We start from the raw sequence: 16,670 nt of genomic DNA, 5'->3' as shown, positions 1-16,670 counted from the left end.
AGACTCAGACACAGAAACATTAGCAGCTGATACCGCTGCAAGCCAGTCAAACCACAATAATAACTGGAAGAGGGGTACTGTTAGGAAAGGCCACTCTCTAATCTCAGAGGGGACCCGGGGGTATAGATGACGTCAAAACAGGTGGAGAATGGTATATGTGATAGAACTCAATGTCATGTCCACCACCAAACACCACACTCCTCAGCATTTCTTGAAATACAACTACAGTAGGCAGTCCGACTCTCAGCAGCCTATGGGTTGGGACCAGACTGTTTAAACAGTCCTAAAGGCGCACAGACTCATCATATTACAGACTGAATGTTTCCCCTTCTTCCAAGCATAAGCAGCAAACCATACCTCTGCACACCTCGTGGGAGGCCCAGCTTCTTGCCTAGCAGCCGTTCGCTACAGCAGTCTACCAGACGTTTCAGAGTGTACAGACACTCTCTGAAGGTAGAGAAGAAAGGATAGTGGCTGAGCACACACAGGGATGTCAGAGTGCTGTTGCGCGAGCGGCTGCCCGCTTTTGCGCGGCGTTTGCCCCGAGGAGACTGGTTCACGTCAGGAGTGGAGTCAGCACTTGGAGGCTGCAGGGTTGTGCCGCTCTCTGAGCTCTCGGTGCCGACCTCTTCTGAGGCACAGGTGACATGAGTTCCTTCCTTCCCACGGGGTCCTGCTGCACCTTCTACCTTGTCCTTCGGCATTCGCTTTTGGAAGGAACGGTAGAAGTTAACACAGATGCCATAGCGGGTGACTCCGGTGTCCTTGTCGGTCAGGGTGAAGACAAAGGAGGTATCATCTCGAAGGCTCATGCGTCGCTGTCGCACACTCAGACATCCCTCTGGCTGGCAGAAGAACACCACATCTGGGGGCAGGGGAAACTCGGGGTGGTCCTCTAGTGGGTACCGCCGGAGCAGTTCAGGAGTCTGAGCCACACTGTCACTGCTTGGGTGCCTGAAGGACAGAAAGACACACTCAGCAGCCCCAAAACACATAACACACTGTCACACATTAACCACAACCAACAAATAAAGTGCAAAGATACTTTTGGATAAAGTAAGCTAATTATAGCACCTTGGCTATCCGGGGACTGCTTGCCAAGTTTAACTGGCAGGCTAGAGTATGCATGGTCAGGAAGACACTATCTTGGAAGTTTCAACAATAAAATCATCACTAACACCCAAAGATGATCAATGCCCTTCAAAGTGCCTTAGCTAACAAATTACCACAAGAATATAAGCAGGCAGAGAAGGAGTAAAGTGTGCTTTCTCCTTACAAACCATGAAAACTAGGCTACAAAGCATATACTTGCTCAAAATCACAGAGTATGACTTAAAAAATTTAGCATGTATTTTCTTAGGAGGGGCAGCATGCATACTCCAGAACATAAGTGGAGGTCTGAGGATATCTTGCAGGAGAAATTTCTCTCCTTCCACCATGTGGGGCTCAGGAATTTAATTCAGCTCATTAGGTTTGGTGGTAAGCACCATTACCCACTGAGCCATCTCACCTATCCAAAGACGTGAGTTGAAAGCTGAGTTTTGAGCTGAGTGTGGTAGCGCATGCCTTTAGTACCAGCACTCAAGAGGCAGAGGCAGGTGGATCTTTGAGTTCTAGGCTAACCTCGTCTACAGAGCTCGTTCCAGGTCAGCCAGGACTACACAGAGAAATCTTATCTCAAACAAAACAAAACAAAGCTGAGTTCTGGTGTCTCTGTGCAGACTGATATTCTCACACCACCCAACTGCATGGCTTGCCCTGCTTACAGCAATGTTCCCGTCGCGGTAAGACAATAGGGAAGGATAAGATATGCAAAGCAACATGGAAGTAAGGTCACCCCGAGAACGAACCACACAATTGTCAGCCTTGTTACCTTGCCCCAACGATCACGAGATAGTCAAGCAACCGGGGGCAGAGCTTCTTTTGCACCATGGTTCCAATGTGTCAGTTCATCGCAGAGAAACTTCGGGGCACTGAGCAAGAAGTCAGCATTCCCAGGAGGAATTCTGATAGAATCTGAAAATCCAACAGGGGAAGGGTACTGATAAATATACATTGCTATGCCTCAGGGAATCATCCCTCTCAGTTTCCTCTCCGCCAGGGGCCCAGGTCAGAAGGCCTTCTACTTCAACACTCAGGAGAGAATCGGACACTTGCTTAGACTGGTGGCGACATGTCTAGGTTTGTGGGCTCCCAGAGTCAAACAGACTCTGAGAGTCAAATTTCAAGTGGGGGTTGAGGGTGTAGCTTAGTGGTCGAGCCCTTATCTAGTATGTACGATGCCCTGGTTTCCATCCTCAGCACCACAAGAAGGAGAAGGAAGAGGAGCTGGAGAAATAACGGCTCAGCACTAACTAGCTCATTTCCAGCCTTGTTCCCGGGGCTCTGCTTCTGAAAAACAGACCTAGACAGTCTAATGTAGACTGAATAATTATGATAACAAAAAAGTCGCTTTCAGGACTACTCCAGGGGCAATCAAGATCAACCCAGCCTCTTTGAATAGCACTAATCTGCGCTTTTCTGTCTAGGTGGAAACCTAATTATTCTGTCTCACTAAGCAGCTTGATGTGTAACCATCATATAGACTTTCCAGTTAATTGCACTCAGACGGGAACAAGAGCTGGATATTCTAGCTCGTGTGGTCTCACACGAAGAATCTCCATGTCCCAGCTGACTCATCTCTGACCAGTTGTCCCCAGTTCAAGGGAGAAAGGGGACCAGGAGCTGCTGCTCTCACCTCTGCCCTTGTTGCTGGACCACTAGCCTTTCTCTAGTCTGTAAAGCTGCAGTATGTTCCCGGGAGGCCTGAGCTTTCTCCGTCGTGAAGAGATTATGAATTAGGGACTGAAAATATTAGGGTTTCTGCAAGTAAAGGTGTGGGGTTTCAAGGGGATTTTGAAACATACTAAAAATCGATGAGGTCCTGGAGCCAGAGAACTGGCTCCACAGACACGACCGCTCGTGTGGGGCTCTTCCAGAAGACCCAGGCTCAGGTTCGAGCACCCGCATTGGGTGGCTCACAACTGCCCGTGACTCTAACCCCAGGGGAACTCACCCTTCTCAGTGTTGCACTCTCGGAGTGCACTTACACACACACACACACACACACACGAAATAAACAAATGAATTTTTAAAGAACCTATATTTCCTATTAGATTTTCACATACTTCTAAACAAAATGTTTTGCTCCCATATAGGGTATTTCCAATGCTCCAAGATTTTGCTTCTATGGCCACAATGAGGCCATGTTCACTGTATGCACATGCACACACACAGACACACAGACACACACTCCTCTTACACTACCACACACACCTAAACACTCCACTCCACTTGCTGTGCACACTCCCATATTGCAGACATAGATGTTGCCTATAATGCTGAGGGCACTATTTGGTTTGGGTGATGAGTTCTTTTTACCTCCTCTACCTATAAACAAGACCTATTTACAATACCCTCGGTGTCCTCAAAATGCTCTCCCCTCTCTCCTCCTTGCCCCCAATACAGGACCCATAGGTAATAGGATTCAGTTTTGTCTCCATGGCGACTCTGGCTCCCAGCACTATTTATAGCAGAGCCGTAGGCTCTCCCCTGCTTGGTGACCGAACAGTGCGAGCAGCCGCTGCTCCAAAGTCAGCCATGGCCCCTACAGTTCATCCTTCCTAACTCTGGAGACTCCTAGTCATTGACAGCATCTACTAAGAATTGTGTGTGTGTGTGTGTGTGTGTGTGTGTGTGTGTGTGTGTGTGTATGTTTAAGTCCCACTTGCAGCTTTTAATAAAAATAGCTCTTCACCACCACGTTTCTGAGCATGCCACACATTCAGTCATTTCTGGGGTTCATCACTCTTATTAATCCCAAACAGTCCCTGGATTCTCCCAACTATCTTTGCCATGAGTGTATTGCAGAAGCAAGGCGCCCTTTATAGAGCTGAGCTCCCCTTCTCCTAAGAGAAATGAAAGAGAGACAAATGAAAGGGAGAGAACAGGACACAGGTGAAAGTCATGTGTTCTACACAGAAAAATCTAGCTACAAACAAGACCTAGTTCCAGCACCTTATCGCAAACCAGAATCGTAGGAGCTGAGTCGTAGGCTGAGTCCTTACGAAGGTTTACACTGAAAACTAGAGGCATCTTCTGGCTAAAATCCCAGAAGTGATGTTGAAGCTTCCTCCTGCTAGTAAATTAGTTTCAGGTGCCTTCCTGAATTGGCGCGATGAAGGCCCTCTCCCAACTCAAGCCAACTGCTGTATGCTACACTCTTCATCTCCTTTCAGAGTTTCAATAACCTGAGATCCTGAGACTATCCTAGCTAGCAGTGGTAGGATATTTTTAGCCTTAATTCCTATCCCATCTATAGCCAGTGACTTTAGATACTCAGACTATAGAGATAATCAAGGCTGTTCTCCTCTGCCTTCCCCACAGATGCTAAATCCTCTAACAACACCTATAACTCATGTAGTCTTCATAACCAACCAGGCTCAGACTCAGTCTCTTGCTTCAATTTTAATCACTAATGTAGAGCCCCTAGCTCCTGTCCCACCATAGTCCACATCTCTAAATGCATTCCTTTTGCTATACTCCTACATCAGCACCCACGTCTAGAATCACACACCTTTAGCTAATCTATGCCTTTTCAGCCTACAGTGGCCATCCCACCAACCCCGTGGATTCGTCCCTCATTTGGGGCAGGATCTCATACTAAAAACCACAGGAACCCGACCCAAGGACGATATGATATCTTCGCTGACGTGAGCAAAACGGGAGACTTCCTCCCCTTCCTCCCCAGGCAGTGACCTTGCAAGCTCATCAGCAGACTGGTCCAGCGTGGGGGAGAACTGGAGCACCGAGGCCAGGGATGGCTAGGACTGAGGAAGGAGGAGAGAGCACGGGGAAGAACGGAGCTGCAGGAGGATGGCTAGGGGAGCAGTTGCAGCAAAGATGAAGCGCTGTGCCTAGTCTTCAGCAAGTCAACATTGAAGAGCGAAACGGAAATATAGATGTATAAATTAGAGAACCAAACGTGGTTCTCCAAACGCTGATCAAAAATAAGGCGTGCGCACGCAGGCGCACACGCGCCAGGCGCTGGTACCTTCCTCGGGCCCGGGGCTGGACAGCTCTGGCCGCCCCCTCACCTGCTGGACAGCTCCTCGCCCCCACCCGGGAAGCCGCACCGCTAGCCGCAGCCGAGCGGAGCTGAGCGCGAGCCCGCAGCCCTTCGGCAGCGCGGGCGCCCCGCCTCGACCCCCCGCCTCACTTTCTCAGCAGGCTCCACGCCCCCTCGCGCTCGCTCCTTCAGGGCCGCCTCGGAGACCCTTCCCTCTGCCGCCGCTTTCCTCTCGGGCGCCGCCGCTGCCCCCCGAAAGACGCACACAGGGCTCCCCACGGCGCGCACTTCCCCACCTCCCCAGCTCCCAGGAACCTGTCAGGCCCGCCTGACGTCTCCCCGCCGCCGAGCGCTCTTCGCTTCCGAGCCCGGCGGCGCCGCGGCGAACGGGCGCCAGTTCCGCGTCTGCACCGGGGGGGGGGCGCGTACCACTCAGACCCGATGCCGGAGGGGGAGGCCGAGGGGGCCGGGGCCGTACCATTTGCGGCCCGGGGAAGCACCACACCGAGCACAGGGAGGAAGGCGGCTACGCACACACCTATCGCTGTGGGAGTGGGAACGCGATGGGAAGCACTGGGCTAGCCCAGTGCCGGTAGGTGCCAAGGGGAGGACCCAAAGGAACACATTTTGTTTTGGTTGCTCAAACAGCTTTTAATCCGACTTGGTTATAGCGCCCGTCTTGACGAAATGGTGTTTAATATGAAGGTACTTCGTAAAATAAACTGCCCCTAAGACATTCTGACAGTTTCTTCAAACCTCATCTGGCTCCCCCTGCACGCGGTTTGGACGTGCCCAGACGCCCCGGCAGGAAAGCCAACTAGTCGGCTGCTGGACTCTACCAATTCTGGATGGCGGGGGCACTGGCTGGCGCTGCCAGGTATCACCTACACCAAGGTAGGGGGAAGCGAGAACGGTGCCGCGATGCCCGCTGGGAAATGGAGTCCAATCCTTTGGACAACTCAAACACTGGTCATCCTCCACGAGCCTCCGGGGACTTTTCTTGGAGTCCCCCAGGGCCCAGAGCCCGAAGGGAAGTATTACCCGGCCCTGGGTCTTTAAGGCTGTACTCCTTTTCAGATGCCAATGTTAAAAGTAAGGCGTTATACACACACGGGAAGTGTACTGCTGAGTTATTGCTGAATCTCCGACTCCTCCCAGACAGTAAGAGCACCTGCTTCTGCCTTGATCGTTAAAGGGGAAGGTGCACCGAAGCCTAAACATTTCTCTTATGCCGCGGGCCTAGTGAACAAAAGCTGACACTTGTGATTTCTGTCCCTCTCCTGAATATGGAGGCAGATTCTAATGGACACAGGCTTCCTCCACCGCAGCACCCCTACCCTTGATCCAGAAACTGGTTTCCCTATCTTGGCCTTTCTGTTCCAAGTGCCAGACCTATTGGTGAAACAGCCCGGAGGCAGTTACAGCCAAGCTGCAGAATGATATTGGAGAATTTCTTTGGGGCCCTAAGGGGAAAAACAGGAAGTGGTAGAGATGAGATGGGCAGGGCCCTTAAGAACCCTGTGCAAAGTGGCCTTCCTGGCTAGTTTATTTGGTTGGGTCAATAAAGTCTTCAGATGTGCACTACCTTAGTAGGTCCCCAACTGCCCAGCAGCCACAAAACACCCAACCCTTAGACTCTCCTTTAATGCCATGCAAGGATCTCCTTCACCCAGCTCCCAGGAATGTTTGCCCTTCTCAGTCTGTTCCATCTCTGGGAAGCAGTCCATAAGCCTCAGTTGTGTGTCCCAAAGCACAGAGGACATGGAGGAAGAACAGTCATTCGTGGACATCCCAGATCTCAGACAGCAGAGGGGGAAGCTTTTTGTCCTGCAGGCGAAGGGCAAACACTTGCTCTGAATGGACGCTGCTCAAAGTCCGGAGGCTCACCAACTTCATTAGCATCCGTGGGAACATCAGGCGATCCTGGAAAAAAGAAAGAGAAGGAAAGAAAGAAGTCTAGCTGTTGCTCTTCCCTAGAGAAGGTGAGCTGGAGCAGGGACATTTTGAGAAAGAAAGGTAAAGAACATGCTAGGCGTAAGCAAAAGTCTTGAAAGAAAGTGGACATCTGAAAAGGGGCCTAAAGAGCAGAAGAAAAAGGCACTGAGACTCACGTGGGGGTGGTTGATGGAGACATAGGCATGCAAGGCCTCCACATACGTGTGTTGCAGCCTCTCTACTTGTAGCTGGTCCTGCACATTGGGCCGGTCTATAGATCACCACAAAGTTGAGGAGCAGGTCTGGCCAAGGTCTTGGTTCCATACCCCAAATCATAACTCCCAAACAGGGACACATCCCACCCAACCTCTCATCCACAGTAACACAGCAGGGGCCTCCACACCCAGGCTTCCTGCCTTGTAGAGACTACAGGCCTCCTGGGTGAAGGCCTCTGACTCAGTTTCCCTCTTGCCCCTCCTCCGCACCTGCAGAGAAGATGCTGATGGCGATGAGCAAGGCAAACTCGGCATCGTTGAGCTGCAGTTCATTCATGGCTCTGGAGAACTCAAAGATGGGATTGATGAACTCCACCTGAAGCCCTGGGGAGGAAGGGACACAGGGTTGTGGCGGGTGCGGGGAGAATATCCTCCAACTCAATGTGAGGAACTGCTAGGAAGTCACTGAAAGGTCTCCAGGTTTCTGCTAGGCAAGAGCAAGCTTCTTCTCCAAGTCTCCTCTGTGAAATTCGAATCAGGCAGAAACTGGAGAGCAAAACCAGTGTGCTGGGAATGGTAGTGCGGGAATGTAATTCCAGCACTTGAAAGGCTGAGGCAAGGGGATTTCAAGTTTCAAACCAGTTTGGGCTACAGAGCAAGATCCTAATCTCAAAACAAAACAAAAACCTATTGTGATGGTTACTTGGTTGTCAATTTGACAGACTCTGAAATCACTTAGAAGAAGGACCTCTGGGCATGTCTGTGAGGGACTGAATAAAAAGAAAACTGAGTGGGGGTGGGGGTGGCTGCACACGCCTTTAATCCCAGCCCTCAGTAGGCAGAGCCAGGTGGATCTCTGTGAGTTCGAGGCCAGCCTGATCTACAGTGCGAGATCCAGGACAGGCACCAAAACTACACAGAGAAACCCTGTCTCAAAAAACCAAAAAAGAGAAAAAAAAGAAAAGGGGAAAAAAAAAAAAAAAGAAAGCTGAGCACTCGATTCATTTGCCTTGGCTTCCCAACTGTGAATCCCATGTGACTATCTACATCGGGGTTCTCAACTGTGGGATGTGACCCCTTGGGGGTCGCATATCAGATATCCTGCATGCCAGATATTTATATTATGATTCATAACAGTAGCAAAATTACAGATAGGGTCCGAGCATTAGGAAGGTTGAGACCCACTGTTCTCCATCTTCTGTTACACCTCTCCCCATGATGAACTATATGCTGAAGCCAGGGGCCAATACAACCTTGTTTTTTAAAAAAGATTTGCTTATTATGTATACAGTGTCTGCCTGCATGACAGAAGAGGGCATCAGATCTCATTACAGATGGTTGTGAGCCACCATGTGGTTGCTGGGAATTGAGCTCAGGACCTCTGGAAGAGCAGTCACTGCGCTTAACCCCTAAGCTATTTCTCCAGTCCCAACCCTTCCTTAAGTTGCCGTTGGCTGGTATTTTGTCAAGGAACTGAAGAAAGTAACTAATACAGATGGTTACATGATAAAGTAAGTATGCAGAAGGTTTAGCATGAAAATTTTTTGAATTAAACAATTATTAGGATTCTCAAGGATGTCATGTTTCTAGAAATTGATCTTTTACTTTGCTTATGAAGAAGCCCTTTTTGGCTGGCAAATGGCCTTATCTGAATACTAGGCTACAACTGATAGAGCACAGCTTGGATAGAATACAGCAATGTGGCTGAGGGTGTGGACTGCCAGGATTTGACTCCCCCGAATCTACTACTTACTAAGCTGGGTAAAATGGTAAGTTATTTAACGTATCTGTGCCTTAGAGTCCCCACCTGTAATCTGGAGATAAGATTTACCTTATGCTGGCAGTGGTGGCACACGCCTTTAATCCCAGCACTCAGGAGGCAGAGCCAGGCAGATCTCTGTGAGTTCAAGGCCAGCCTGGTCTCCAAAGTGAGTTCCAGGAAAGGCGAAAAGCTACACAGAGAAACCCTGGGGGGGGGGGGATTTACCTTATAAACTTCTTAGAATAAATGTATATGTGGTATCTACTATGTGTTCATTAAATTTTTTGTTTGTTTTTTTGAGACAGGGTTTCTCTGTGTAGCTTTGTGCCTTTCCTGAACTCACTCTGTAGCCTAGGCTGGCCTCGAACTCATAGAGATCTGCTTGCCTCTGCCTCCTGAGTGCTGGGATCAAAGGCATGCACCACCACTGCCTAGCTTCATTAAATTTTTTAAAAGACTTCATTTTTGTGATAAGGTCCCGTGGAGCCCAGGCTGGCCTCAGATTCACTATGTAGCTGAGGGTGACTTTGGACTCCTGGCCTTATGAGTGGTACTATCATGAATATTCACTACCACAACCAGTTTATGTGGTACTGGGAGTTGAATCCAGGCCCTCACTAGGCAAAACACTTGGTTTACCTTTTTTATTTTTTTAATTGAGGCAGGGTCTCTCTACATAGCCTTTAGTTGTCCTGGAACTCTATATAGACCAGGCTGGCCTAGAACTCAAAACAGAAGCCTGGCTTCTCCCTTGGTTTTTGTTTTTGGGTTTGTTTGGGTTTTTTTGTTTTGTTTTGGGTTTTGTTGTTGTTTTGTGACAATGTCTCATATAATCCCCAGGCTAGCTAAGGATGGCCTTGAACTTGTGTGTGTGTGTTCATGTACGTGGGAAGGGGGTGCACATGCCCATTTGCTCTGTGGAGGCCGGAAGTGAACCTCAGATGTCGTCCTCATTGCTTTCCACCTTAGTTGTTTGAACAGTCTCTCACTAACCCTGGAGCAAGCCATTTAGTCTAGATTGGCTAACCAGTGAGTCCTGAGCATTCCCCTGTCTCTGCCTGCTCCCCAGCCCAGGGGTTACAGATCCACACTACTTCTCCAGCCTATGGACTTGAACCACTGATCTTCATATTTGTCTCCCCATTTAAAACAATAACAACAAAACCTAATAATAATAAACCAGTCTTCTTTCAGGGAAGACAATGAGTATGCAATAACCCCTGACCTGTAGCCTAGGCACCTGCTGAACATGTCTCCCCCTCACATCGTCAATGTCTCCACCCCACACTGTTTTCTAGGCTTTCTCAGATCTCTTTCAGCAGCCATCTGCTATGCTTTTCCATCCAGGTCTCTTGATGAGTCACTTCCTGTACTTTCACCCTGATGTCTAGCCAGTGTTGTGTGTTGATCTAGTCAATAGGACAGCTTCATTTTATAAAGCATTTGTTGATGAAATTTTAAGCTCCAACATATGCTAAAAAGCCCCCCATACAAAGACAAAGAGAAGGTTCTGGAATTGTGCTGTGCTCTCAAGAGGGTCTGTAACGCTTCCTGGAGGAATCCCTCACATGAGACTGATTCACATTAGTCAGCCATTGTATGCAACATATGGCAGTGGATGGGGCGGAGAGAGACTTGACAACACAGAGCCTCTGGGGAAAGAAAAGCAGGACACACACACACACACACACACACACACACACAGTGAGAGAGGAAAACAAGATAGACAAACCTTTAAAAAAAAATGGTTAAAAAGAGAAGAAAGAAAAAATAAAAAGAGCCTTCTGTTCCTTTTTCCCAAGAACACACTGATAAAATGAGAAACGAAAAACACGATGACATCAAACTGCTTAAATAAAGAAATCTTATAAATAGGTGCAGATTCGCACAAGTCCATGAGCGTGGAAGGAAGAGGAAGGGTTCAGAAAAGAGTGTGTTCTGACAGAGGCAAGGGTTAAGAAAGTCGAAGTTAGCAACCACTTGAGGGGTGTTTGGTGGAAAAGAGGGACAGGGCTGGTTTTAAGGCTGGATAGCACCTTCATATTGCCCACTAAGTACCCCGACATTCAGAAAACAAAGAAGCTCAGCAGGGCTGACAGAGTTAAGGGAGGCCTTTGTAGAAGGGCCACATTAGGACAAGAGGCTCGGGGTTAGCCTGAGAAACCAGATGCTAGTGAAAGCTTTCTGAACTGTCGGCCCTGAGAACAGTCACAATGTTAGCTGTATTTCCCAGCCTGCTCTCTCAGCTGCCAAACAAATCCGCAGTCTCCTCCAGACTTCTGCCATCCTTTCCCAGCCCCACTCCTCCAGACTTGCATCCTTTCCCAGCCTCACTCGGCTCATCATGAGCATCACCAACAGCTGAATAAGAGAACCCTCCAGTGCTTAGCACTGAGCAGCATCAGACCCCAGCACCAATCCCACCCGATCCAGAGAAAACACTGGATTTGATCCTACAGCTCTCCCATTCTGCACGTTTGTCATGCTTCAACTCTGGTTATTCAGCTCACAGGGTGGAGGACAGAAAGAGTAAGGCTTGACTGAGCCTGCGTGACCCTCTAAGAGCATTATCTGAAAAGGGTTTCTTGCCTTTTGTCTCAAAAGGCTTATAGAGTGGTTTTCAAAATGCTTTCTTAGCTATACAATATTTTCAACTTTTAAGCAGAAGCACAACGCAGATTTAAGTAGAGCTTCGTTGGTTAAAGCAAGAATGAACCACACACACCCCCACCCCACTGCACTCGGTCAGGCCTGGTCTCTCCAAGAAGATGCTTACAAAACCTCAGATGTGTCAGTGGACAGGTCTGTTTGGAGCAGTTGACGTGATTGATCAACATCCCAAACTTCTCTCTTGGAAAAACAAGTGGTGTCCTCACTGTATAACCACCCAAACCTCAGGCCCACGGCTCTCCTGATGGGCCCCCTGATGGAAAGGGCCAGTGCCCTGGTCATCTTAGATCTCACCTGCTTTGGCAAAGTCTTCCCGGTTGTAACTGAAGTCCTTGAGGAAGGTGATGCTCTCGCTCCCAGGGTTGTACCTCCGTGATGTCTCCAGAAGCATCACCTGCACACAAGTAGCAGCTTTCAAACAGGCACGGAGGGGCTGCTTGTGGCACGTGGCCCTTGAGAGGAGGTTGACTCCCTTTCCCAATGGCTCAGACTCTCCAAGCTGGATATCTGGAGGTCCCCTACAGATAAGCCTACTCTGGTTCTCCCTTCATCCCAATCCCTTTCAGCCACCTCAATTGCAGAGGTCTTCAGCAAGGCGATCTGGTCCTCCCTGCTGAGTTGCAGGAAGCCAGGGAGCTGTTTGGCAAAGTCAACGATCTCCTGCACAGACACTATGGCCAGCTCGGTAAAATGGGCAAAGCGCTGTTGTCGGGCTTCCCGGCTCTGAGGGTCAGGCGCAATGGGCCAAGGCTACCCAGGGTGGAAAAAGGAAGGAAGAAGCAAATGGCTGTGAGTCAGATATCCAGTTAGCTGGTGCTCCGGGCACAGCCAACTGTCCCCAGGTCATCAAGTACCGTGACTCGCAGTCGGTCAGAAAAGGAGCGTCTGTTACACTGTTGCTGGGCAGCAACCAGCTTCTCAATCATGCCCAGCTGCTCCGGGCTGAGCTGCGGCAGGACTTGGGGAGCTGAGGAAACCCTTGGGGACACTGACGCGGCTTGAGCCTGCTCTTCTTCTTGCCGCTTCAGTTTCTTCAAGCGGATCTGTTCTTCTGACAGGACACCTAAAGACGGGGCCAGATGGGAAGCGGGGTCGGGGTGAACAAGAGGCAGAAGACGGCGAAGAGGGGGCAGAGGGTTTTATGCTCCAGAAACAAAAGCAAGGAAGTTGTTTCTTTTTCTTTTCTTTCTTTCTTTGTTTTGGTGTTTGTTTGTTTGTTTTTCAAGACAGGGTCTCACTCTGTCGCTCTTGGCTGTCCCTGAACTCAGAGATCCACCTGGCTTCCCTGGTGCTGCCACTGTGCCTGGTTAAGGGAGTTTTAATCCACACTCAGGAGATCCCCGCAGGAGTAAGCATCTATCTGCCTTCACAACAGGGCACCAATAGTTTCCCACCAGCTCTTCCCAATTCCTGCTCCAGACACTTACACTCCTCCCGCATGCCCGCCTGGAGGCATTTGCGAAGCCGACACTCCTGGCACTTCCTCCGCATGTAGGTGTCCATGGGGCAGTGACCGCCGCTGTGGCAAACATAACGTGCTCCCTTGATGACACTGCGGCGGAAGAATCCCTTGCAGCCCTCGCAGCTCAGCACGTTGTAATGGAAGCCAGAGGCCTTGTCCCCACATACGCTGCACAGCTCATTCCCCAGCATTTTGGGGGCCGGCCCCTTTTTCCGCTTTTGTGGACGAAGCTCTGGATACAGACACAAGGCTTAATGTCCCCCCTTCCTTGATCACTCCTGGCTGGCCACTCTTCATTCTCTTCCCTTCACTGAATGATACTCTCCCTCTCCCCCCCCCCCCTCTCCCACCCTCCTCCATCTCTCAGATTCACAATATATAGCCTAGGTTGGCTTTGAACTTTTTTTTTTTTTTTTTTTTGGTTTTCCGAGACAGGGTTTCTCTGTAGCTTTTTGGAGCTTGTCCTGGATGAGCTCTGTAGACCAGGCTGGCCTCGAACTCACAGAGATCCACCTGCCCCTGCTTCCCGAGTGCTGGGATTACAGGTGTGTGCCACCACCGCCCTGCTAGCTTTGAACTTTTGAACTCCTAGGCTCAAGTGATCTTGCCTCAGCCTCCAGAGTAGCTTGAATTACCGGGGCATGCCACAGCGCCTGGCTTAGTCTATAACAGTTGCTGTCCTTTACCAAGAACTATTATGTCCTAGGTACTGCATGAGCTCTTTGTAAGCACTGATCCTTAGGACAATCATGAGGGTTAATTTCAAATCACAAAGAAACTGAGGCTCAAAAATGCCTAAGATACAGACCAAAGCCACGTGGGATTTAACTGTGACCTTAGAAGGCAAAGGACCCCAGAGGGGTCTCAGATCTAGGGAGTCCCTACCTTCCCCAAATTCGGGTGCTTCTTACCTGTAGGCTCTGTAAAGGTCTCTGCCCTGGGGAGCAGGGCTGTGGGCTCTGCTGCCTCCAATCCCATCCTCAAAGCACTTCCAGCAGACTGGGCCATCCTAGCTTCCTCCCTGAGGATACAGCTGCTGCCTCCCTGGTCTCTTGCATCTTGGGTTTCTGCCTTCCACAACTCCGTTGCAGAGTCTGAGCCCAAAAAGAGGCACAAAGGGAGTATGGATGGGTTCGTGTCCTATCCAGACTCCACCTCCAAATGTCTTGGCTATAAACATAACTCTACCCTTAAAAGGCAGCCAAGCTAGCCAGGAGTGGTGGCACACACCTTTAATCTCTGGGAGGTAAAGGCGGGTGGATCTCTGAGTTTGAGGCCAGCTTGGTCTACACAGTGAGTTCCAGGACAACCATGATACACAGAGGAACCCTGTCTCAAAAAAAAAATAAAATAAAATAACAAACAGAAAAAGAAGGCACCCAAGCCCCAGCTCATGCTTTCAGATTCCAGGATTATGTGGAATCTAGGACTAGTCAGTTTCAGTCCTTTGCACATCAAGATCTTAGATGAAGACAGCATCCATTTCCTAGATCAGACAGAACTCTCCAGTGAGAGCTAAGCATGAGACACATCGGCTCTCCCCAGAAGCACACCCAGATTGAGGACTTCACCAAAGCTAGAATCAGGGCAAAGGGTCTGAGCAAGCAACACGAAGAACTGATCTGGTTTGTGCTGCTAAGAAGTGCGGATGACGGCCGGCAGTGAAGGGGGCTGATTCCTGGGGTAGGAGAGGAGCCAGAGGCCTCAGCTCAGACAGAAGGTTGGAATAAAGCAGCTTACCAGGACAAACACCAGGTCCTGGAGCTTCCAGCCACAAGGACATCTCTTCCTGGAGCCCTGGACATTACCAAGACACTGTCCTGCAGGAATGACCCAGAACCAGGCCTTAGCCCCCTTCTGTGCTACCTTTCAGGACTTTTTATATTATTTTTTTCAGTTCGGGAGATTGAACCCAGAACTTCATGCAGACTAGGCAAATGGTCTGCCGTTGAACAATACCTCCAGCTTCTCAGGACTATTCTCTTTCTTTATTTTAGTTTTTCAAGACAAGGTTTTTCTGTATAGCCTTGGCTGACCTGGAACTAGCTCTGTAGACCAGGCTGGTCTCAACTTCACAGAAATCGTTGGTCTCTGCCTCCCAGGTGCTGGGATTAAAGGTGTGTGCCACCACCACCCAGTTTATCTGGACTATTCTTAAATCCGTTTTTTTGTTTTTGTTTTTATTAAACCCATTTTAAAGATAAGGAAACCAAGGTTCTAAAAGCTTAAAGAAACTGCCTATGGCCACACAGGTGGTGGAGCCAAGAGCAGAATCCTGACTTGAGGTCTGAGGTCTCGGCACTGTTCTATCCTTCTCTGCACCCACCTTCTCTAACAGTAGAGAGCCAAAGTTGGCAGGACCACGAGACTGGACCCAAGCTCACTCTGAGTCTGCTTGTTAGAATATTTTCCCCCTGCCGTTTCTGAAGTCCTAGCATAAAGTTCTCATCACAAGACTCTCCCCAGTACAGGGTCTCCTCGCCCAGAACCCCTCCAGTTCTTTTGAGACCCAGTAAAACTCTATCCCTGCCCAGAACTCCTGTTAGCAATGATTGCTCATTTTTCCCCAGAGATTCTCCCCTAAGAATATCTTCCCATCCCATCGCTCCCCAACCCGGATGCAAGGACAGAGCCCCCTGGGCCACTGTCTAGGAGCCCACCAGATAGATCAATCCCCAGGTCACCGGACTTCCAGGCTGCTTGGTCTCGGGAGCCCCCTTGCTGGAGAAGAGGGTGTTGCAGTGCCCGGCCCTCGAGGCCGCAGCGGGCAGCCAGTGACCAGAGCTGAGCACACGGGGGCCAGCAGGGAGAAGTAGGAAAAGGCTGAGGGGAGGGACTGCCAAGGGGTCCTTCCTCCCCGCGACCCGGAGCCCTTAGTCTCCTTAGGCCCCCGCCCACGAGGTAGCTTCCCCAACAGGCTAACTCCTCCCCAGCCGGCCACCCCCTTAGCCGGCGCCACCTTGTCCCCTACCCTCTACCAAGACTGTCGCGTTTCCCCGCAGACCGGCCCAGTTCCATCTCTCCTTCCTCTCCTCACCCGGGAGCTCTTTGCTGGTACAGAAGGACTGCTTCTCAGGCACCCCCACCCTAATCCCAGCAGCCTCCAGAGTCAGCGTTCCCTCCCCCCTTCCCCCCATAGACACCTCGCAGAGCAAAGGTCCCGGCACGGCCCGGAATTGCGACACCAAGGCCCAGCCTGTGTTCCCAGCCTCCCTCCTCCCCTGCCTCTGGGAAGGCGCCAAGCTCTCCCCGCTAGCCCCAGGACTGAGCAATCGGGTAGTACTCCAAGGGTGAAGACAGGCAGGTGCTGGGCCTTCAAGGGAGTTTGAGTCTGTGTGCCCTGAGGGGGGACAGGGAAGGGAAGAGGTCTGGCGACAGAGGCCTGGGAGAAGAGCAGATGCTAGCAACCCAGGGGGCCTGTCCTGTACAGATCTCCGCAGATAAGCAGGTCGCCTATCTAGAGAGCAGTCCCATCTGGGGTGGTGTCCTGAGCTACAGAATCTACAGCCGTAGCTTTCC

The 16,670-nt window shown here is 50.3% G+C and overlaps 2 protein-coding genes across 45 annotated transcripts in view; both read right to left on the bottom strand.

The window, feature by feature from the left end:
- The window catches only part of Madd (MAP kinase activating death domain), a 46,016-nt gene extending 40,360 nt beyond the window's left edge, over positions 1 to 5,656 (bottom strand). For 32 of the 35 annotated variants that reach the window (XM_036186199.1, XM_036186203.1, XM_036186204.1 and 29 more), the window contains exons 1-3: positions 5,423 to 5,530; positions 1,874 to 2,016; positions 358 to 954 (exon numbers count right to left, since the gene is read on the bottom strand). In XM_036186199.1, the coding sequence (XP_036042092.1) occupies positions 358 to 954; positions 1,874 to 1,932 (656 nt within the window). In that variant the 5' untranslated portion in view covers positions 1,933 to 2,016; positions 5,423 to 5,530. Of the gene's footprint in view, positions 1 to 357; positions 955 to 1,873; positions 2,017 to 5,257; positions 5,369 to 5,403; positions 5,531 to 5,585 lie in introns of those variants that run through there. The other 3 variants (XM_036186200.1, XM_036186201.1, XM_036186202.1) reach the window with 3 other exon arrangements.
- A 101-nt stretch (positions 5,657 to 5,757) lies between these two features.
- Nr1h3 (nuclear receptor subfamily 1 group H member 3) lies at positions 5,758 to 16,356 on the bottom strand. 10 transcript variants are annotated; one of them, XM_036184447.1, is made up of 10 exons: positions 16,295 to 16,356; positions 14,892 to 14,971; positions 14,063 to 14,245; positions 13,117 to 13,383; positions 12,544 to 12,752; positions 12,260 to 12,439; positions 11,984 to 12,083; positions 7,528 to 7,641; positions 7,219 to 7,313; positions 5,758 to 7,030 (listed from the first exon to the last, which is right to left on the bottom strand). In XM_036184447.1, exons 2-10 carry the CDS (start codon positions 14,932 to 14,934, stop codon positions 6,884 to 6,886), a joined length of 1,338 nt encoding a protein of 445 aa, XP_036040340.1. In that variant the 5' UTR covers positions 14,935 to 14,971; positions 16,295 to 16,356; the 3' UTR covers positions 5,758 to 6,883. The 10 variants fall into 10 exon arrangements, with proteins under 10 accessions (XP_036040340.1, XP_036040337.1, XP_036040336.1 ...); XM_036184444.1 differs by lacking the exon at positions 16,295 to 16,356 and adding an exon at positions 16,123 to 16,271; XM_036184443.1 differs by lacking the exon at positions 16,295 to 16,356 and adding an exon at positions 16,189 to 16,271.
- Positions 16,357 to 16,670: the final 314 nt, after the last annotated feature.

This window comes from Onychomys torridus, chromosome 4 (genome assembly GCF_903995425.1).
Source record: "Onychomys torridus chromosome 4, mOncTor1.1, whole genome shotgun sequence".
Lineage (NCBI taxonomy): Eukaryota > Metazoa > Chordata > Mammalia > Rodentia > Cricetidae > Onychomys > Onychomys torridus.
Note: the sequence above shows the minus strand (reverse complement) of the source record. Positions and strands in the feature narration are given on the sequence as shown.